The 23,483-nt window shown below is 43.6% G+C and overlaps 1 protein-coding gene across 1 annotated transcript in view; it reads right to left on the bottom strand.

Moving 5' to 3' along the window:
- The window catches only part of SCAF4 (SR-related CTD-associated factor 4), a 24,586-nt gene extending 7,045 nt beyond the window's left edge, over nucleotides 1-17,541 (bottom strand). Inside the window, exons 1-14 of the mRNA XM_014535166.1 lie at nucleotides 17,458-17,541; nucleotides 16,496-16,540; nucleotides 14,968-15,129; nucleotides 12,988-13,123; nucleotides 12,541-12,680; nucleotides 11,811-11,963; nucleotides 7,018-7,250; nucleotides 6,567-6,681; nucleotides 4,826-4,990; nucleotides 4,293-4,378; nucleotides 3,606-3,796; nucleotides 2,772-2,872; nucleotides 2,235-2,348; nucleotides 1,093-1,249 (exon numbers count right to left, since the gene is read on the bottom strand). Coding sequence (XP_014390652.1) covers nucleotides 1,093-1,249; nucleotides 2,235-2,348; nucleotides 2,772-2,872; nucleotides 3,606-3,796; nucleotides 4,293-4,378; nucleotides 4,826-4,990; nucleotides 6,567-6,681; nucleotides 7,018-7,250; nucleotides 11,811-11,963; nucleotides 12,541-12,680; nucleotides 12,988-13,123; nucleotides 14,968-15,129; nucleotides 16,496-16,540; nucleotides 17,458-17,529 — 1,870 coding nt within the window. The 5' untranslated portion in view covers nucleotides 17,530-17,541. The remainder of the gene's footprint in view (nucleotides 1-1,092; nucleotides 1,250-2,234; nucleotides 2,349-2,771; nucleotides 2,873-3,605; nucleotides 3,797-4,292; nucleotides 4,379-4,825; nucleotides 4,991-6,566; nucleotides 6,682-7,017; nucleotides 7,251-11,810; nucleotides 11,964-12,540; nucleotides 12,681-12,987; nucleotides 13,124-14,967; nucleotides 15,130-16,495; nucleotides 16,541-17,457) is intronic.
- Nucleotides 17,542-23,483: the final 5,942 nt, after the last annotated feature.

The following is a 23,483-nucleotide window of genomic DNA, read 5'->3' on the forward strand; positions in this document are numbered from 1 at the left end:
GAAAACATATATATAATTACATATTGTTTTTGTGATTAATCACTATGCTTTAATTATGTTCAATTTGTAACAATGAAAATACATCCTGCATATCAGATATTTACATTAGGATTCATAACAGTAGCAAAATTACAGTTATGAAGTAGCAACGAAAATAATTTATGGTTGGGGGTCATCACAACATGAGGAACTGTATTAAAGGTTCACAGCATTAGGAAGGTTGAGAACCAGTGCTCCAGGGCCCTGGATAGTGATGGGTAGGTACACAGTAGGAGTCATTGTTCGGGCTCCAAATTTTGGGGTCCAACCCCAGCAGGTCCTGGGGTTCCCAAAGGTGTGGACAGAGTCGGTGAGGAATGAATGACATGGAGACAGCAGTCAACTGATCAGCAGCCTAGCCAGGATCTCCAGCCAAGTTCTGTGTCTAGTCTAGGTTCTTGTTTGGACAAAGGATCGGGGAGGGAGGAGCCTCCCAGAATGCCAGGCACCAGGCCCAGTGCAGGGAGGAGGGCCTGGGCGCAGTCGTCCAGCACCAACCCCTCCCGTGGCTCTCCAGCCACAGCCCTGCTTACACCCCCCCAGCAGCCCTCTCCCCGCGCCACGCCACCCTGTGCCCCTCCCGCATCAGTTCCCGGACCCTCTCCAGGCCATGCCCAGAGCCGCTGCCACTTTCCCCCTGCAATCCCACTGCCAGCCTGGCGTCTCTCATAGACCTGACCACACACAACTGCACCTCCTTGCCATACACACCTACTTCCCACGACTTTTCTGGACATTCACACATTTTCAAAGAAATTACTACAAAGCACTGGATTACAGCACAGTGTCGACGACGACCAGGTTAGGGCTCATTGGGTCTGTCTGACCCACGATCAGTCATTGTTTACTTTGGATCTGCATCTCTCCACTTACTGTAAGTTGCAGAAGAGCAAAGACCACATCTATCTTAGTCACCACTGTGTCCTCGGTTTATCACGGAGAGAATGGCACATGTGGTACTTGAAAAATCACAAAAAAACGCTTCATCTTGGAAAGAAGCATCTGCCGCACGCACCGCACGCCTGGGTTTTACATACACCAGCACCGCGTTACCTGGGTTAAGCGTGTCGCTGTCCAACATGCCTCCTTCACAAAAGCCCTCCAGCTCCTCAGGCTTCACTTTGTCCCAAGGAACGTAGGTCACACCCAGCTCCACGTCCCAATACTGCTTGTAGTCCGCCTTGATGCCTTTGTTTAAGGCCCAGGCGATCTGTTCACCACGAATTCAATAAGGAGAGAAAGGGACACAGGGAACGCTGTGAGGTTCGAGAGTTCAGTTCCCCCCGTTCTACTCGCTCAGACTGGGGCAGCAGGGGCATCTGGCCTCGCGGTCCTGGGCCTTATCTGCCACCAGGAAAGCGGTGCCCACTCGTCTCCCGCTGTCTTAGATGGGAATGTAACTGCACCTCCTCCTTACCCACTTCCCCCCCCACCTCACAACCCAGTCAGCATAAAACTTAGAGAAAAGACAAATGTTTATCAGGGCAACTGCCAACTCCCCTGGACAACCCAGCACACGGGGCCACTCTCGGAAGCCAGGGACCTTGGGATGATCCAGCACTAGACAAAGCCACTCTGTGGCCCAAGCCCAGGGCAGTGCGCTGACACCAAGGAAGCACTGGCTGGGGCGCCGCAGGGAAGAATGCCCATCTATCTGTATCTTTTTCCTATCTTTGTTCAAGACTTTTCATAGTTAATTCTAAGAAAAATGACAAACTTTACATCCAAAAATTTTTAAATAACAAGATAAAATATTTTACTAAATATTATATTTAAGCCAGCCAGTGTGGTTCAGTGGTTGAGCGTCAACCTATGAACCAGGAGATCATGGTTAGCTTCCCAGTCAGGGCACATGCCTGGATTGTGGGCTCGATCCCCAGTGTGGGGCGTGCAGGGGGCAGCCCATCAAGGATTCTCTCTCATCATTGATGTTTCTATCTCTCTACCCTTCTCTATTCCTCTCTGAAATAAAAATATATTTAAAAAATAAAAATAAATAAATATTCTATTTAAGGCACCAATACCTTGAAGGCTTGCTCTATCTACATTTTAAAAAATTAAAAATTCTACCATGAACCTAACATTTAAAATTTGGTAACCTTAACAGATAACTTTTTTTTAAAAGATGCATATGAAATACGCTTATGTCCAATATTACAGTTTAAGAAAATGGAGTCTCAGGTAGAACACTGTACCTTTATGGACTTCTGGTTCACTTTATAGTTCCCTCGGCTCAGCTTCTGCAGGGCGCGGTAGGCGTCTTGCCTATGCACCATAACAATGTAGGCACAGCCTCTGGGAGGAATCATCTGCTCCAGGAGATTTCCGTGTGGGAAAATATGGGCACAACATCAAAGAACAACAAGATACAAGTCACCAGTTCCAACAGCCCAGCCAGACCCATCTCCCCGGTCATGCCAGCACTCCGTCGCCGGAGAGTAAACACCTCGTCAACTGGCAATGTACGTTTGGTCTCAGTTGCCAGTTATTAAGGAGCCTACAGTCCCCTAAGCTTTATTACATAAGGACTTTTCTAGAAAAAGGTTTTAAACGTGGTTATTAAAGATACATGATTAAAAGCAGAGAATGCTAAACACGGACTCAGAACCCCTCAACTCTAGCCACATTGTCTACAAAACCTGGGCAAATGTTACCTGAGGTCCCAATCCTTAATTTTATGAAATGACAATCACATCTGTCCACTGTCATTAAGTAATTTAATAAATACTCACATTAATCGATTCAATTGGACCAAACTCTTCTAAGAGACTGGCAACGTCCTGCTGAGTCGTCCTTTTGTCCAGCTGTCCCACCCAGAGTGTAGTGCTACAAACTGAGAGTAAAGCTGTCGTCAGAAACACGCACACCTGACAGCGAACCACACTGCACCCGCCGTCAGAAAATCACTACAGAACCAAGCACGAGTTACCTCAGGCTTGAGGAGCAAGTCCCATATCCTAGTTCGTTTAAATATTCTAGAAACTGCGGCACTGCTTCCAGAATTGAAACCAGAATAGTGAACACACACAGCGTTAAAGCAAACTGCCTCCGTGGACAGACCCGAGACTGGATCCTAACCCTGAGCCCAGCCAGTACAGTGCTTGCATTCGCCGTGCGCACCGGCCCTCCACCTGCCGAGCGTGCCCCAGGCAACAAGCTTCACAGAGTCAGAAGCCTCGTATCTGCCCAGGCCACCAATGACGACATCCGGTTAGCTCCGGATGCAGCACACACACTATTACACAGACTTCATGCACATATTCAGGAAGTAATGCAAGATAATGCCGTCTATACTAGGAAATCTTCAGAAAAGAAAGAGGGGATTAGTGATTCTAGGGGAAAAGGTAAATAAAACCTTCCCACTGTGCATGAGGTTGGCTAGAATCTATTTCCCACACTCACTCCTCACTGCTGCTTTACAGCTGGCTTAACGAAAAAGCAAATCCAAGAGTATACAGTCAACTAATGAGACACGATAAAGCAGTGTTTTGCTAACAATTAGGAAACACTTTAAATCCACGACATAAAGAAATCCTGCAGAAGCCTGACTGCAAAGGGGAACGTACCGCTCGCGGTCTCGGACTTGACGGGAGGAAGGCCTTTCTGCCGGCGCTCTCTCTCTTTCTCTCGGTCCCGTCTTTCTTGGGATCGAGAGCGAGGAGAATGGCGCCGTCTGTCCCGGGACCGAGATCGAGAGCGTCGATGCCGAGACCGTCGAGATCTAGAACCAGATCGAGAGCGCCTCCTTTTTGGTGACCTAATATTTTCAGGAGGAAGAATGGACAGCACACGAAGAAAGTGTTAAGCATGTAAGCACGTGTTAATTTGAAGAAGAAATAAAAACATAAAGCAGGTAATTTAATGTGTGAATACATAAGAAACTGACAGCAGGGAAAGAGTCTATTGAAATGACTAAAGAAAGAAGGCTGGCAGTTTATGGAAGTGCTCTCACCGTCGACGCCTCCGGTGCTGCACTAACTACATGCCTGCAGTCACAGCTGTTACCTACCTTCTCAGCCAGCCCTCTTTGCTGCAGCGATTACAATGCCGTGTAAACGATCTGTACACAGGCGTCCCAGGGAACAAATGTGGGTAAGACCACTGACCTCAGAATGGTTTGCAAGTACTTCTGCTCCAACTCACACACAGGCACACAAATACACCAAGTGATATTTATTCACCCAACTCGGAACCAATCCAACTCTATGTCTCCTAAGACACATAGAATTGGAAAAACATTTTCCATAAATTACCTGGATGCTGACCTAGATCTCGACTTTCTGTTATCAGACATATGCCGCTTCACCTCTTGAATACAAGGCTGTTCTACTTTCATTTCCTTTAAAAACAAAACAAACAGCTATCATTAAATGAGAAAAGGAAAATTATAAATAAGGCACAGGACAAAACCTAAAAACATTCCATTCCAGTCTCCTGACCTGAAGCAGTTCTCTTTGGGTTACTTGAGACCCAATGGCCTTCAGTGTAAGAACCTTTACATTGTTTATGAGGCCAGAGGACACACTCTCCTTTCGGAAATGACTGCGTGCAGGTGACACACTGTTTCCATAGGCCATCCTGAGGTACTTGTTAAGCATTCTATACTCTATCCCAATCCTCAATCACGCCCATTTTACAGATGAGAACGTGGGGCACAGAGAGGCACGTGTGTGTCCAAGGTCAGTCTTTCTTCACATTCAAAACTGCAGATGACAAGCCAACAGGCAGGAACCAGAACATCAGTCCCGGCACCGAAGGTCCTCAACGGCGGGAAGGGAGCTTTTACCTGCTGGGCTTTCTGTGCGAGCGGCTCACTGGGGGCCGGGAAGGGGGCCTGGAACGGCTGCTGCACGGGGGCAGCGGGAGGAAGCACAGGTGGAGCCAGGGCAGGGAACGCAGGCGGGGGCAGAAGGCTGAACCCCGGCATCTGTCCATTAGGAGGAAGTGGAACCTTGGTTTTGAAAGAAAGGGTATGCGTAGATTTTAAATAATAGCTACCAAAAACAAATTTTAAAGCCCCGCCTTTAATATGAAATTAAAATACTTTCAAATAAATTTTTATCAAGGAAAAATAATGATACACAACAGTAATTAGCAAATTCCACAAATAATCATTACTCAAAGAACTGTTACATATCCAAGTATATATGCAGGTTAAAAACCCCATGACTCATTTTAAAATTATAAACACACAGGTTTGGGGTTTATATATTTAAAGATATAACTTCACTTATTGTGAGGAAACCATGTGACAGACTGAACTTAAAATCAGAGATTCTCTGATTTTTGGAAGAGGCTAGAAGCACTGGCTTGTAGGTTCATTCTTTAAAAAATGGAAGTCTCTAAGGAGACTTTCATCCAACATGCCTACTTTTAGGATTTCAAATATAACAATGAGAGTAAACCACAACTTAACATATTTCTGCATGTGCCATTCCAATGTCAATACAATTACAAATATAATTATGTCACAAAAGAAGTATTCTTTCTAAACTATTTATAAACTTTCAGTAACTGTTAAAACATTTGGAAATAAGTTCATAGGTTTTCTTCATATTTTAAATAGGCTTATAAAATACTTTTCAAACTTCATCAAGTCATTAAAATATCGCTATCAACTTCCTGTTACCAAATGTGTAAAATGGACTGAGGGCGATGCGAGTAAGATGCGTACAGTCGGGACAGATTTCTCAGAACCTCGCCTGAACTCGGGCCATCAGGTGTTATTCCCAGGACTAGCTGCACAGCAGAATCACTGCACAATTAAAACCAGTCTCTGGATTCACTGGAGCACTGGAGGGCCAGGATTTGCACTTTTTAAAAACTGTTTTATTGACTTTAGAGAGAGAAGGATGGAAACAGCGATGAGAGAAACATCTCGATTGGCTATCTCCTAAACACCCCCTGGGGTCGAGCCCACAACCTGGGCATGGGCCCTGACCAGGAAGCGAACCGGTGACCTCTGGGTGCATGGATCAATGCTTAGCCACCGAGCGCACCTTCCGAGCAGCATTTGCATTTTTTAAAATGCCCCTCCCTGCCCCCATTTACTGAAATGCATAGTCAAGCTTAAGAAACTCTGAATTCGAGGATTTACTAAAATAAATCCAATGAAATCTCTACCCATTGCCTGCGATTCCCGTGCGCTGTGCTCCTTCCAGTGCTGCCTCCAGCCCACACCTGCCTGCCGAGCCGAAGGCCTCGGAAGCATCTCCTCACACACGGAGCAGGCTCCTCGGCGGGAGAGCGCTGCCGCTAACAGGCCAGCTCCCTGACACAGGCCGGGGCCTGCTGCTCCCTACACTACTTTACAGCAATGCTTGCTATTAAGTTAGGAGCATGGAAGATCTGGCATCCTTGTTTTAATTAAAGCAAAAAGCAACTCAAATCCGTGATGTGCTCAACAGTGTTTACTGCAGTTGTGGTGCTACCTATCCAATCAGGCCGCTGAATGGGGGTCTGTGAGGTGCAGCCCGCAGGCTGGGATGAGCATCTGTAGACATAAAACTCAGCTGCAAGAAACACACCTGTACCTGATGGTGCACTGGGTCCTGTTGCATTGCCATCATCGGCGGCTGAAACGGATCCATATTCTGATGTTGGGGATACGCTGGTTGCTGCATGCCATCTCCAGGATACCCACTGAAAAAGCATGAGTGATCCTTTTACCCAGTCCAAAACACACGCCTCACTTATACAGAAATATAAAGAATGTTCTCCAGGAATCATTGATAATCAACAATTTACTGAATCGTCTATTTGCCTACATACTAACTAATACACTGAGCACCGTTCCCAACATAAAAGCCATTTTTTTGGTACATTTTTTAGGATCCCTTCCTCATGTGGGAGAAAACCCAAAATATCATTTTTTAAAAAGACAAGGACTGTATATGGAAAACGATCTTGCCACTCCATGTTCCTATCCTGTGCCTGTGAACACACTGACTCCACGCGCACTGAGGGACGGACACTCACAAGGGCGCCTGCGGTGGAGACGCAGCGGGCACGGCAGCAGCGGGCGGGGCCGGGGCAGCAGCAGGTGCGGCAGCAGCAGAGGTGGTACTGGCAGGGGGGGGAGCAGGGGCCGGGGCAGCAGCAGGTGCGGCAGCAGCAGAGGTGGTACTGGCAGCAGCGGCAGCAGCATCTTCTTTCTTCGATTCTTCCACAGCTTCTGGCTCATCGTCATAATCAAATCGATCAAGTAGCTTCTGCAACAGGGATGTTGGTTTTCCACTTTAAAATTCCGACAGCATTCAGTGCACAAAAACTTCATAAAAACAACAGATGTTCCCACCACCTCTAATCCTACCACACTGTCACGTACAATCTCATTTTCCCACGTGCCCCTAGGAGCTGGTTCACAGACAAACCATTTTTACACAAATGCCATTTGAAAAAGACAGCTTTTGTTCTGTTTTCTTCCCTAATTATAAAGGCGGCGTTTTCTTTCTGACCATCGTCTATGTGCTTACTTTATTAATTTAGCAATGTAAGTATTCTACCGAAATAGTCATGCTTCTAGACAAAAAACTTTTGGAACTTTGCATACATGACAATGGTGTCCATTTCAGCAGGCTTCAGAATGTACGAAATGCAAGATCGTCTTACCCAATTGCGATAAATGCCCACAGAAAAATGCCCAAGGCTGCCCGCCCACGAATATGTTCATATGAAAAGAAAAAGCGATGGGCACAGACAGGGCTGATGGAGAAGTCTCACCACCTGCGCACTAGCCTCTTTCTCAGAGCTTCCCGGCTCCCTTCAGATGACCAGGCACGTCCATGAGAAAAGGGACAAACGGACAAGGCACTCCACCAGACCACATGTCCAGAAGAGCCATGGAAGCCACCATCACATTTGCTCAGAAAGGAAGGAAGCTGTGCCATACACACCCGCTACTGTTTGGTAGATCGCACACACGTCCCCATCACCAAAGCGTGCGATGGGGACAGATCTTCTTCTTTTCACAAACAAGACTGAAGCTCAGGACAATGAGAATATAACCGGGACGGCACAGTCAGTGAGCGCAGACTCAGGAGGCAGACACGGTCCTTCTGACCTCAAAGCCCCAGTCTCTGGCGTCCAATGAGCAATCTCCTCTCTTACGCTGGGTCCATTCTGTTCATGGATTTCCAACCTCAAATTCCTAAATCTGTGGGGCTCTGTGATAGTTTGGCTAGAACTTTACTCAACAGAAGATTTCTGAATGAGGAAGGGACAACACATGTTTCTTTCTAATTCTAGGCCATGAGATTAAAGGTTCTTACTGTAACTGAGTGAGCCAACATGACCCAGGCATCTTGCTGTTTCACACACATTAGCTTATTTAGCCCTTGCGGCAGGCAATCAAATACAGGCGCTACCATCACTGTTTCATAGTGGTGCACACGGAATATCTAAGTAACTCAACATCAGAATAAAGCCAAATTTAAAACTCAGATCTAAATTGTCTACAAAAAAACAAAACCTATGATCTCTAAAGTTTATCACATAAATTTGTGCATTTAAAGTCTTAAGGTCTATACCTATTGCTTTGGAAAATATTTGAAACAATTAAAAAAATTATAATAATATCTATCCAAAAATACATTTTTGTTGCTTTTTAGGCACCTGAAGATCTATGAATCAGCTGAAATAAACAAACTGTTCAGTTTGACTCGCTAAAGACGGACATTTTTAGCAACAGGAAGAGCATAGAGTTCCTTTTTCCAAACGTGACATAAAAACAACCCACTTCAGGTCAAGCATTAGAGGAACTACACCTCAAAGGAACAAGATGGGGATGCCACCATCACTGCCTTCACTCAGCATGTTCCTGGAGTCCTAGCCACCAGTGCATTAAAAAAGGGGGAAGAAACAGGCAGAGATGTAGAAGAGGAAAAGTAAAACAAGTGGCTACCTACAAAAGCAGAGAACCAACTATAAAATTAGGTGTTTAATACCATGACCATTTTACAGGATAAAACAAAAATCAATAGTTTTTGCATTATGTCATCATTAACCAAATGAAATGTTATGTAACAGTAAACCTGAAAAATACCTAAGAATAAATAAAACAAATGTACTGAACACATACAAAAAAAAGACATTGTAGTATATGGATACTGTGTAAAAAACTATCAGTACTTCTTAAATTAACCCATAAACTCATGAATTCTAAAACGTATGCCAAGTTCACCTGGAAAAGTATGCTGCGCTGGTTAACTATGTGTCAACTTGGCTAGGTTATGGTGTCCAGCTGTTTGGTCAAATATTACCCTAGGTCAGCGGTTCTCAACCTGTGGGTCGAGACCCGTTTGGCGGTCGATCGACCCTTTCACAGGGGTCGCCTAAGACCATCCTGCATATCAGATATTTACATGACGATTCATAACAGTAGCAACATGACAGTTATGAAGTAGCAACGAAAATAATTTTATGGTTGGGTCACAACATGAGGAACTGTATTTAAAGGGCCAGGAGGTTGAGAACCACTGCCCTAGAGGAACTGTGAAGATATTTTTAATGTGACTAATGTTTATATTAGTGGGCTCTGAATGAAGAAATACCCTCCATTACTTGAGTGGCCCCAACCAATCAGTTGAACTTAGGTTTCCTGAAGAAGGAATCCTCAAGACGCAACACAGAGCCGTGCCCTTTGGGATGCAGACTCAAGACTCGAACAGTAACTCTCCCCCGAGTGTCCAGCCTCCAGTCTGCCCTACGAAGGTCAACTCTGCAAGCCTCCACTCCACAACTGCATGAGTCAAAACCTCAGCAATCAACCACCCTCCCTCTGTCCTTCCCGTCCTCTGGGTGGACGCTGTGTGTATAAACTGGCTCGGTTTCCCTGGAGAACCCTGACTATAATCTTGGCTCAAGAACAGCTAAAGAAAACCTGGGGGGGGGGGGGGGGCGCTTAATACCTGGAAATAAAATATGGCATATAAGTTACAAGTACTTAAATTATAATGCAAAATAAACAAATACATTAGTGGGACAGAACAGTGTCTAGAGCAGCGGTTCTCAACCTGTGGATCGCAACCCCTTTGGCGGTCGAACGACCCTTTCACAGGGGTCGCCTAAGACCATCCTGCATATCAGATATTTACATTACAATTCAGAACAGTAGCAACATTACAGTTATGAAGTAGCAACGAAAATAATTTTATGGTTGGGTCACAACATGAGGAGCTGTATTTAAAGGGCCAGAAGGTTGAGAAAACCACTGGTCTAGAGATAGGCATAGAGATAAATGAGAATTTAGTCTCAGATAAAAACAGTGAGGGAAAATTAGTTCTTTCTAAAACTATAAAGATTTAACTATCTTGAACCATATTCTAAAGTAGGTTCCAAAAGAACCAAAGAGACAAATGTAAAAAACAAAAATATAAAACCACTAGAAGAAAATATAAAATTCAAAAAAAAAAATACAGGTGGGAAGGCTTCCTAATCAAAACACAAAGTAGAAATTGAGTAAAACCACAGAATGGAAGCATTTACACTCACATGTACATGGAAATAGTTCTGAAAGCACACACAGGTCTGCTCAGAGAAGCGGGTTGGAGCACACTGCATTATTCGTGTTCTCCCCTCCCACAGTGGAGGGCTTTTGCACTCACGCATTTTATCCAACCTGCTTCTAACCAGTGGTCATTCATAGATTCCCAAGACAGAGCACAGCCCTGGCCGGCAGCTCAGCTGGTGAGCGCCACCCTGCTGCACCAAGACTGCAGGTTCATCCCGGTCAGGGCACATGCAAGAGCCAACCAATGAGTGCACACATGGGAGCACAACAAGCGGGTGTTTCTCTCTTTCCCCTTCCTCTCTATAAAATAAAATCCATAAAAATCAATCAATCACCAAGACACAATGACAACCAGTGTTTACTGCAGAGTCTTAATTTGAACGACCAGCATATTTTACATAAGATATAATGAAACTTATTATATCTTATAATTAGAATGCTGGAGAGAAATGAGAAATCTCACAGATGATTAAAAGTTATCATTTATTTCTAGGACCTTCAAACTTGTGCTTTTTGTAGTGAAACCTGTAAAACGAAATAAAATGTTATACAGCCTTAAACCCACAAAAAGGAAGATATGAGACGACCGGAGTGGAGTTATCTGGGTTAACATTTCAACCCGAAGCTCGGAGCTGTGCTGATTCAGCGTATCTATACCCTGAGCGCGGCCCCTTGGAGATGCCAAGGCCAACAGAGCATGAGGACACCGCACAACCTACACCCTCGTACAGACGTGGTAACTAGGGTTGTTAACAGCAAAAGCCGGAAGCAGTGTAAACGCCTACTGAAAGGGGGACAGCTAAACAGCGATGTGTCCAGGTCACGGACCGGGGCCTAACAAGCGAAAGTGCAGACCTAAATCTATCAACCTTCACAGCACCAACACCAAGATGAGGTAAGATGATTAAGATCAGAGCGAGTGAGCTGAAAGGCATCTGTCCCCAACAAGGACACTCTGAAAAGAGGCTGAGCAAAACGTTCCCATCGTCACTCCACGCACGGGCTTAATGGTACACGGTCTGTTCACTTTCCTTTACACTGTCCACTTTTATTTTTCATCCTTTACTTCTTTATTTACGGAAAAATTTGGAATGAGTCTATATAAATTTGTAACCAGAATTAAAACAATGTTTTGATGTTGTGGGGGAATACCTGAAAGCACAAATAATAAAACCAACAAGCCACAGAGACGCTAGCGAAGGGCCAACTTCAACATCACAAGCGAGTGACATACACACGGGTGGTGTTGTGAGAAGCGTACCTTGTCAAACGCCGTGGCCTTCTGCTCAGGCGGTGGTGCCGGAGTTGTCGTTAACTGAGCTGTGATGGCCTGAACCTGAGCCATCACAGCATTGTCAATGGCGGGAGACTGTGGTTTTGGAGGCTGCTGAAAAGTCTGAAGGATCTGCTGAAGCTTAAAGAATGGCAAAACCGATAAACCACCTCTCCAAGTGTAATCATTGCATCAAAGACATTTTACTACAAAAGCTTAAAGGTGACTCAAAATAGCATAGGCACAGAGTAAACTAGAAAAAAGAGTCAACATTTTAATACTGTTAGGTTTGCTGTGTTTGAATACAGCGAGGATACAATCTGTGTTGCTTAAAGTTAAAAATGTATGTTGACAACCCCACTGGTAGAAAATAATGGTCAAAAAGAAGAGGAAAGACACTGAATTGTGAGCAAGGTAAATATATGGTTTTGGAAAATGTAAACATCATCTCCGATTCAAGTAACTTGAAACCAGACTGCAATGTTAGACCTGTGAGCAGCACCGGCCGCTGGGCGTCCTGCGGCTCGTTCTCTTCCAAGGGCACTGCCGCTCTGTTGCCCGGCTCACTCCCCACACCCCACTCCCGCGCCGTCCAGCCCCCGGCCTTTCTAGCTGGAGAGCACCCCTTCCTCCCTCGAATGTGCTCATTGTCCGGAAGAGACACAAGGACCCACACCAGTGCCCACGGCAAGCACTCCCACTCCCGTCGGTCGCTTACCTGCTGCCCTTGGGTCGTCTGGAACAGCTGGGCCACGGCAGCAAAAGCGTCCGAACTGGGCAGCTGCTGGACGGGTGGCACAGAGTTTGTAGTGACCAGTGGGGGTTCAGAAGAAACTTTAACTGGAGGAGGCGGCGAACCTAAGAAAGAAGAGGTCATGAAGGACTAAGAACACGTCAACCTGCCAATTTTTTTTTACGCTCCGTTAAGCTTCTTCCCCAAAACAGCGTCCGTTCAGTTTAACTCAGAGAAAAACAGAGAGTGCGCTGCTAGAGTCGATGCTGGAACAAGTGCGGGAAGGGCCGCGTCTTCATTACGAATAATTACGGGAAGAAGCCATCCCTCCACGATGTGACGCGAGCTCCAGCTTCCTCCAGGGAAAAGTCCGCAGTGGACACAGACCCGCCCCTCGTGCAGGGGCCCCGCCCACGGCTCAGAGCCGCTCACCTTCATTGTTAGCGACGCTGTCGGCCCCCGGGATGGCGCTGCTGCTCCCCGCGGCCATGTCCAGAAGGGGCTGGATAATTTCAATTTTAAAGACTCCATTTTTTTGCCAAAGGTTCAGCACACGGACTATTTTACTCTGTTATGTGTGAGAAAACGTGAATACACAATTAATATTTGCATAAGTAATTTATTACACCTTACCAAAAAAAAGAGAGAAATACAATAACCTCACGCCAATTTTTCCATACTAAGCCATTTCTTTGTGTGTGTGTTTTTCTTAAATATATTTTTATTGATTCCATAGAGGAAGGGAGGAGAGAGAGATAGAAACATCAATGATGACAGAGAATCATTTGATCGGCTCCCTCCTGCACACCCCACACTGGGGATCGAGCCTGCAACCTGGGCATGTGCCCCTGACTGGAATCAAACCTGGGACCCTTCAATCCGCAGGCCAATGCTCCATCCACTGAGACAAACTGGCTAGGGCCTAGGAAAATAAAATCTATTGTCAGAATCACAGCCTCATTCAACTAATCAGCCTTTCTTCAGCAGTATAATCTACAATATGAAACAGAGAAGGGGAAAAAGGAAACAGAAAAGTAATATAACCTACAGAATCAAAAGAAATTGATTACTTAATAATAGAGAAATGTTATTTAAAATTTTCAGACTTTATTTATGGTTAAAAAGAAACCCCATCCATCACTGACAAAAAAAGTTATAGAACTGAAGAATTTAATTAGGATGATTATAACAACTGCGACAGTTAAGAAACTGACCAGTAGTGGATAGGCAAGCAGTTTGTGGACAGGTAAATATGAAGGACCTGAGAGGTGTTATTTAGGGCGTAACTCTCGTCTCCTACTCAAGGACTGAGGCTCTTCTTTCTTCGTGTGTACTTTTCCCACAAGAGCACCCTCCAATATACACACAGAACCCACACACTCAGATGCACGTGCTGTTTACTGTAAAGGTCTCCATTCTTCACGACTCGGAAGAGACTCACCAGTGCCCTGCTCCCGCCTCCTGGAGTCCCTGCCGGTAGAGCCAGCTACGCACGTGCGGAATCGGATACTGCAGTCTGGCTGCTAACGAATACCGCTGATGCTCCCGCACCTCTGTATGCCAGGCAGAGCCACCCAGTACTGCCCCTTCCTTCTGGAATGCGCAGCCATCTGAGATGAGCCCTGCCTTTCTCTACCACAGAATGTCCTTATCACTCAACTACAAGTGAATCTTTCCAACAATGTCTTCTTTAAAACACAATGGTCCTGCCGCCCTACCGGTTTGGTTCAGTGGATAGAGCATCAGCCTGTGGACTGAAGGGTCCCAGGTTCAATTCTGGTCAAAGGCATGTACCTTGATTGCAGGCACATCCCTAGTAGGGAGTGTGCAGGAGGCAGCTGATCGATGTTTCTAACTCTCTATCCCTCTCTACTCCTCTCTATAAAAAATCAATAAAATATATTTTTTTAAAACACACACACACAAAACCCCCACAATGGTCCTGCCCAGCCAGTGTGGCTCAGTGGTTGAGTGTCAACCTATGAACCAGAAAGTAGTGGTTCAATTCCAGGTCAGGGCACATGCCCGGGTTGTGGGCTTGATCCCCAGTAGGGGGTGTGTGCAGGAGGCAGCCAATCAATGATTCTCTCTCATCACTGATGTTTCCATCTCTCGCCTTCTCCCTTTCTCGCTGAAATCAGTAAGAAATATTAAAAAAAAAAAAAACAAGCAAAAACCACAATGGTGCTTTCATATTTCAACAATATGACTTTCCTAAAGAATTTTACAAGAAAGATAAATATGAGAAAAAACTATAGAAAAAACTGGATTTTGTTTCAAGTTCAGAGATTACTATGATTTCTTTCTAATACTACAATAGGCTTCAAATAGCTAAAATACATTTAAACAGATCCAAATAAATATAAATGAAAACAAAAGTTTTAATTAAAAAATTAACTATATTAACTATACCTTATCTTCAGATGGACAAAGATATAAATATTGGAATGTGGCGGTTATGTTTTTAGAGAATCTTGGCCCAAAAACATCTTTATCAGTTCCAAACTGGTGACGGGACTGTCGTACAATTGAGTCGATTACGTATAACCCTGGAACCTTGTATTCTGGTTTACACTACAAAGATAAAGATGTAAAGTCAATACAAGAAAGCAATTTGACACCCATTAATCTCACGTTAATGAAACTGTATACTAATGGTTCTATTTAGAAACGACTCGAATGTTTAGCTGTCTTAATGGCCAGCTTGTCAACTTCCCAGTCTATACAGCGCTGCTATTTTCTTGGTACTTCAGACCCCGTACTTTACTTTTCTCTGATACCCTACCTCCCACAACAACTTCCCAGAATCATCATTACTTTACCAACCCCTACACCAATTCCATACAAATCCAATTCATCCTGCTCAAAACAATAAATTTTACCTTTTAAAATTGCGAAAAAGATAATTTTAACAATGTATCCATTTTAATTCTGTTCAAGTACAGTGCCAGAAAAACAAAAACCAAAAGGGAAGGTTTTTGGCCTATGAAACGGAAAAGATAAAAGTAATAGAGAAACAGATACTACGTACATTCCAGTGATATAACCTTTATGGGAGAGGATTTGCTATAAAAGCAAAGCCTCGTTTAATCCAACAATTCTTTGTCTAGAAATTCATCCTCAGAAAAACAATGACGAGGCATCTACTCTTTCCACAAGCCAGGCACCGAGGGCAGCGTCCCACTCGGGAGCGGCTGAGTGAGCGGCGGAAACAATCACACAGCAGATCGCGCTGCAGATGTTTCTGATGAGCCCAGCGGGGACGCAGGCGATCGGTCCGCGCGTGCCCGTTCCCCTTTATGGGTGTCCACGTACAGAATCAACAGGAGCAGGTCCAAGCCTGCTCTCTGTGGTAGTGGTGGTGGTGCCCTGCCGGCACTGTCATCCCCCCATTTTGCTTATTTGTCCTGTGATCTGCCTCTCCACCTCTCGGCCACTCCTCAAAGGCCATGCATGCTATGCGTCTGCACCACACGGCACAGCGCCAGGTTGGGGAGAAGACAAAGATGCCTCCGTCTCCCTTCTCAGGACTCTGCTGAGCCACACACGAGCTCGTCACACGGCTGTAAAAATACGGCAGCACTGGAATCATGTAATTATGGGGGCGCAGGGGAAGCTGGAAAAGCTTTACAAAGTGCTTTCACTTGAAATGCTCCCAGATGAGTTACATGCCACAGAGTAACAGGGCAAAGGGCAGGAGCACGAGGCTCGGTGCGCAGGGAGCTGCTGGCGACGCCTGCTCCAAGCTCGCGCTCAGCCAACAGCGTTGCTCTAAAGTGGTTGTTTTCTTTTTAAAAAACCCTCCACAGGTTTAAAAGAACCTGCAGCGACAACTTTTTGTTTAGTGGCTTTACAAGAAAGCATCCAAATTACAATTTACCAAGTAAATTACAAATACTGAACATAACTAAAATGAGGTAATAATTAAATGGATACTTACCTTTTTGATGAACTTTTCCACTATTTGAACTACATGCTTATAAAGCTAAAAAGAATTAAAAGAAAATTATTGTCCAGTTTACATATTTCTACATTTCCTGCAATGTAATTAGAAAATACTTAAAACCTTAAAATTTGCATTATTTAAATAATTCTCAAGATATAAACACCATATATATGATTTCACTTTTATGTGGAATCTAATAAACTAAACTAACAACAACAGAAAGATTATACTGAATAAACCATCAGAAATAATCTAGCCAACAATTGAAAAAAAAATCAGAAATTAACTAAAGCACAAAACTACAACCCTCCAACCCCAAAGAGAAGCCTTTTCCTTAGATTTTTAAATCAATAAACCTTCACAAAGCAGCATCTGAGAGCTGGGGACAATGGAACTGGAACTAAATGATGCAGTTTCTAAAATTAGGTGTGATCTTGGGTAAGAAATTTAATTTCGCGGAGCCCAAGTCTTTGTTTTAAAATAAAAATAAAAATGAAGCTAACACTCAGCTGATTTACGGCAAGAATGAAATGAAGTAAGAATCCGTGCCGCTCTGCCCTCTGCTCTGGGAGCGGAGACTTTCTAGGACCACACGCCCCACAGCTGCCATCGGAGGGCTGGTGTGCGCAGCGTGACCGCGGCCATCGTTAAGCAATGTGTGTCATCAGATCATCATGTGTTACTACGTATTATTAACTACTTATAATTTTTATTTAATTATACCTCAATAAAACTGGAAAATATACAAGGGAAATGCTAACAACAACAAGAAGGGAGACCCGTTTTGAAGCAGCATCACACTGCAAACACCCCACACAATTGCCCTGAACCCGCAGCAAAAGCTGGTGAGCGCTCTCTGGTTCAGGTTGAATGAATTCACAAGATGAATTCTCATGTTTAATAAGTTTCAAAATTTCAAAAACATTTTTCAAATTAAATGTTCATTTTGCTCTTACCTTAATGGCTTTAATAGCAGCTTTTGTGATGAGAATCATCTTGGCTCGAGAGATGGGAGGTTTCATATCCATAAGTGAAAAGAGCTTAAAAAAAAAATAAGCAAAATATAAAATAAAAAATGTGTTTAATTAAAGGTAAAATGAGAAGTCAATTCACCAGTTCTACAAGATGTTTGCAATTTATTAACTAACACAGTAACAAACTTTTGGAACTAAGTTTAAAAATTTGGCTAGTAAAGAAAAATAAAGAGCTTTCCTACATATCTGCACTGCCACTCAGAAAACACAATGGGAAAAGATCACATTAAAATAGAAAAAACAACAACAAAACAGCAAAAAGACCCTGGCCAGTGGGTCAGTGCTAGAGCGGCGGCCTGGGCACAGAAGGGTCGCGATTTCCATTCTCAGCCAAGGGCACGTGCCTGCTTTGCAGGTTTGCTCCCCACCCCTGGTTGGGGTGCATGCAGGAGGCAGCCAGACAATGTGTCACTCTCACAGTGATATTTCTCTCTCTTCCCCTAACCCTGCCCCCCCTTCCACTTTCTCCAAAAAGCAATGGAAAAAATATCCTCAGTTGAGGATTAACAACAACAAAAGCAATAAAAGGCAAAAAAATTACGAAATGTACAGAACCTAGAATAGAAACTTATTCCACCTACTGACGGACACCGTTTTCCTGGCTGAAAGTGGCAACAGTGTGATCCCATATATAACGTTCTTCAACCCAAACTCCCTGAGACCGTGGAGAAGTCAAACCATCTAAGATTCATTTGGAGAAACACGTCTTAAAATCAAACAAGAAATTTAAAATGCCATTTTAAAGCTGGAATCCACAATTTCTTGACTTATTCAGGAACAACAACCACATTTAACAAATCACACAACAGTAAATCAACACTACAAACCTCACTGAGATTTTGTGAGAGTTTAAATCCACCGAGACATAATGAACCCACAGGTTATAAAGATAAAATCCTGACATTAAGACCCTTATATATAGCTTCCTAAATTGTTGTTTCTGTTTTGCTTAATCATAGGCACATACTGAGTTTGTGGGACTTCTAAAAGGCTATTTTGAAATAAACATTATCAACCTTACATGAATCAGATTTCTTGTTTCTTCCCAATTAATGTTAATATTGCAAATATAGAGTTTCCAAGATATAGACTTTATTACTAGACTGCTTCTAAGAAGCTAGCCTAGCCCGGCCGGTGTGGCTCAGAGGTTGAGTGTCGACCTACGAACTAGAAGGAGGTCACGGTTCGATTCCTGGTGGGGGCATGTGCCCGGGTTGCAGGCTCGACCCTGTGTGGGGTAAGCTGGAGGCAGCTGATCAATGATTCTCTCATCATTGATGTTTCTATCTCACTCTCCCTCTCCCTTCCTCTCTGAAATCAATATAAATCAATCAATCAATCAATCAATCAATCTAGCCTAAAGAACAGTCTAATTTCCCAGAGGAACAGCCCTACTTGGCAACATATTCTAAAATGTAGAATTTTTTCATAAATAATATTAAGACACAGAAAATAAAAGAAACGAAGATGCTAACACAGAAATCCATTTTTTTAAAAAGAAACATCTAAATAAATAAGGTCATGGTTCTTTATTATTTTATTTACCAACATAATAAAAATTCTTGAGAATGCTCACTAATTGAAAAACAATTAGAAAGAAGATAGTAATCTCTGAGATTATATAAGTCAATTGAAAAACATGAAAAATTTAAAATATTTCAACTTAAATACAAATTCTAAAAAAAAATTTAAAAAAATTTAAAAATTTTAAAATATCAATACTGTATGAAATATAAAAAAACACATTTATAAAGGGAATATTCTGACCACTTATAAATTATAAAATTTATTAGGACAGTTATTACTATTCTATTTCTTTCTTTGTACCTTAAAGTAGAGAAAAGGGGGTGCAAAAATAAATTTATATATGGGTCTTAAGAATGAGCAACAGTGAAATTACTTCTCTGGCCATTAAAAGCTTAGAGGATCATTTTAATGAAGCCTACGCCAGAACTAATATTCATTTAATGTCCAAACAGGACTTCTTTATTATTTCAGCAGTAAGTAACTTGCCATAAAAAAATAAAAATAAAAAACAACAAAAAACAGCCAACTGAGCTTACAAGACAGACCAGATCAGTGTATCTTCTGATGAAATACCCCACATAATCTATATATTTAAATTATCATAATTTATTTTAAAAGTTAAAATACTGTACAGACTATTGTACCATGTAGCAGTACCATATTCCAGGCGAAAAGACCAGCGAGAGAACCTTCAAGTGCTCTCATCTAAGGTGCAGAGGAAGGGTGTTGTCACACTCCCTAAAGCTGCGGTCGCCAACAGGTGATCTGCAGACCCCTGGTGGTCCGTGAGGTCCAATAGGTTGGCGACCGCTGCCCTAAAGAAGAAACTTGGGCCCTGACCGGTTTGGCTCAGTGGATAGAGCGTCGGCCTGCGGACTGAAGGGTCCCAGGTTTGGTTCCGGTCAAGGGCATGTACCTTGGTTGCGGGTACATCCCCAGTAGGGGGTGTGCAGGAGGCAGCTGATCAATGTTTCTCTCTCATTGATGTTTCTAACTCTCTATCCCTCTCCCTTCCTCTCTGTAAAAAATCAATAAAAATATATTTTTTTTAAAAAGAGAGACTTGGGAAGAGGCAGCCAGCATCTGAGTGCCTGCTATGAATCAGGAAGAACTGAGTTTGGAGGTACACTATTTTATTGAATTACTAGAGGCCCGGTGCATGAAAGTCGTGCAGGGGTAGGGTCTCTGGGCCTGGCCTGCGATCAGGGCCAATCTGCGGGGTGAGCAGCGGGGCGATCAGGGGGCCTCCTTGGGCACCCACCTTGGCTGGCCTGGGGCCTGCGGGAAGCTCCTGCATTGAGTGTCTTCCCCCTGGTGGTCAGTGCGCATCACAGCGACAGGTCATTCCACCAGTCGTTCTGCCGTTTGGTCAATTTGCACCTTAGGCTTTTATTATATAGGATATTAACAACTAACATAGATGCTGTTACACTTGTTGAGATGATCCTCAAAAGGGTTACATCTGTTTTAGATGATGCCCAGAGAGTGGTCTCAACTAAAATTTGTTGAAAGCTCATTCATAATCCCTAATAGCATACTCATGCCCTTACAGAATGTTGCTTACAGAATACAGACACAATAATAAGCAGGCATCCATGCCTGTCTATATCCTGCATTGGTCCAGGGATAGTATAATGAAACATACTGAATTCAATTTGGGCAGCCTACTCAATACCCAGGCAGAGACTGGAATGTGGATCTTGAACACAGAAGAGAGATCCATGCTGAGAACTGAAAAGTCACAAAATCAAAGGCAGGAGGACAGGTGAGAGGACCGTAATAGCGAGAAGGGGCCGGGAACATATGCCTCGCCAGGGTACATACCAAAAATGCCAACGTGGCTCAGAGAGGGGGCTTCCTGAGCAAGCACCAAGACGACTGATGCCAGAAATTAAAGGCATTTGCAAGGTCAATGCTGTGAGGCTAGGATCCAAACTTTGCTCATTCCCCTTGACAATTAGGTGGCTGAAGTGATACCAGTTTTTGAAAGTGATTTCAAAGTTCAACTGGTTAAGGAATAAGTGGCAGGTGAGAGAGCAGAAATGCAATATTGGACCATTTTTCCTTCCTTCAACAACTATTTGAGAGCTTAGTGAGGGTGGTATTGTCAGCTCCGTGTCTGGCACATAGAGGAAACAGTCATCTTGCAGAGCCCTACAGTGACCACTCTTAAAACAGCTCTGATAAGGCTTCCATCATAGTTAAGTATCTCTTTAGATGCTGTTTACTTTGCTTTACCAATGTCTTTCTTAAGTTTTAAATCTGAAAATTTGTATTTGATATAGGTAATTTATGAAGAAAAACACGAGGAGATATAGAAGCTTCAAAACTGGAGGTTTAAAAAATTACCTTTAAAAACTCAATAGATGTTACTAATATTTCATTGACTTCTTGAAGGCACAAATTCAGCACACAGGTCCCCTCATATTTAGATCAATGCCTTCATTAGATATAGTGATCGATCCCAAAATTAGGGTGAAATTGATATACTTTACAGTAACTATGCAGATTGACACTTCTTATTTGGATAGAAAAATTAACAGCCTTTATGATGAGGTAGATATAATTCCATTTTACAGATGAGAACACTAAGGCACAGAAGTTCAAGAATCTACTCCAAGCCATAAAGCTAATTGATAGTAAATTCAATCTGTGGCCTACATTTCCCAAAGCTCAGATTCCTTCCAATAAGCACCTAACAAAAAGGAAATTACTTAAAATACTCTAATAACGTTAGCACATGAGAACAGTGCAGATATTAAAGACAATAAAGACTATAGAGCAAAGAAAAAAATATGCATTTAGACCCAATGAAAAGGTAATAAACTGTTATAAGGGAGTGGACCTAAAGATTTTCTCAAAATATATTTTTATTGATTTCAGAGAGGAAGGGAGGGGGAGAGATAGAAACATCAATTATGACGGAGGATCATTGATTGGCTGCCTCTTGCACGCCTCACACTGGGGATCGAGCCTGCAACCAGGGCATGTACTCTAATTGGAAATCAAACTGTGACTTCCTGGCTCATAGGTCAACACTCAACCCACGGAGCCACCAGACTGTGCCCAAAGATTTTTTAGTATCAAAAAGTAAGTGGCACAGAGGTAAAGTGGTATGTCCAGCCCAGCAACGAGTAAGAATGTACCTGAATCCAGAGCGAGACTGCAATTTAATAATTCTAGCTAATAGAGGGAATATGCTAATGGACCCTCACGCCATCACAAAGATGACAGTGCCCACAGCCAATAAGGAGGGAATATGCTAATTGACTGCCCCGCCCTCAAAGATGACAGCACCCAATCCCCTCAGCCCCGCCGGGGTGGCAGGCGTAGAAAGGCCGGGTCCGCCCCCAGCCCGGCCTGGCCACTCCGCACACCTGCCTCCAGAGTCCCCCAGTCCCCTCAGCCCCCCAGGGCCGGCCAAGGCTTGCGCTGCTGGCAGTGGCAGCAGCAGAGGTGTGATGGGGCGTCGCCTTCCCCTGATCGCCAGGTTGCCTCCCGCCTGAGGGCTCCTGGACTGTGAGAGGGGGCAGACCGGTCTGAGGGACCCCCCTCCAGTGCATGAATTTTCATGCACCGGACCTCTGGTGTTAAATAAAAAGTTATGCCAAGGCCTCCTATGATGGTTGAGAAAGGAAGTCCACAACCTTGAGGTAATCTAAGAATTATTTTATTATTTTTTAAAAATATATTTTCATTGATTTCAGAGAGAGGAAGGGAGTGGGAGAGAGAGAGGTAGAAACATCAAGGATGGGAGAGAATCATTGATCTGTTGCCTCCTGCACATCCTGCACTGGGGCGCGCCCTGACCAGGAACAGAACAATGATCTCCTGGTTCAACCACTGAGCCACGCTGGCCAGGCTGAGATTTAGATGATGACAACTGAATTTCTGAAAACACTACATTTCTGTCAGAGTAACAACCAGAACACAGGCTCAATAGTCAACTGCCTGGGAAATCCTGGCTCCAGCACTGCTGGGAAATTATTTCTTCATCTGTAAAATGAGGGTTGATAGTCCCTTACTTCCTTAGGGGAGGTTAAGAATTAATTCAAACAATACATATAAAAGCACTTAACCCTTTGCGGTCCAATGTTCTTTTTGGAATTCAAACAGTCTGGTCCAAATTAGTTGACGGGATTGAATGTTGAACTTTTTAATGTTCTTATTGCTCGACATTGGACCTGCTCCTAGCGCCTGGTCTGTCGAGTCAGCCTCGAGGTTGGACCGAAAAGGGTTAGAGCAGCACCTGGCACAGAGCAGATGGTAGCTAGCTACTTTTACTACTACTACTACTACTACTACTACTGCTGCTACTACTACACATTTTGTTGAAAAAAGAAAGAATCCTGGCAATAACCCAGAGCAGTGTTTTTCACGTTGCAGGTAGAGAATATATTAGATTATAAAAATGAGCTTAG

Source organism: Myotis brandtii, unplaced genomic scaffold (assembly GCF_000412655.1).
Source record: "Myotis brandtii unplaced genomic scaffold, ASM41265v1 scaffold139, whole genome shotgun sequence".
Lineage (NCBI taxonomy): Eukaryota > Metazoa > Chordata > Mammalia > Chiroptera > Vespertilionidae > Myotis > Myotis brandtii.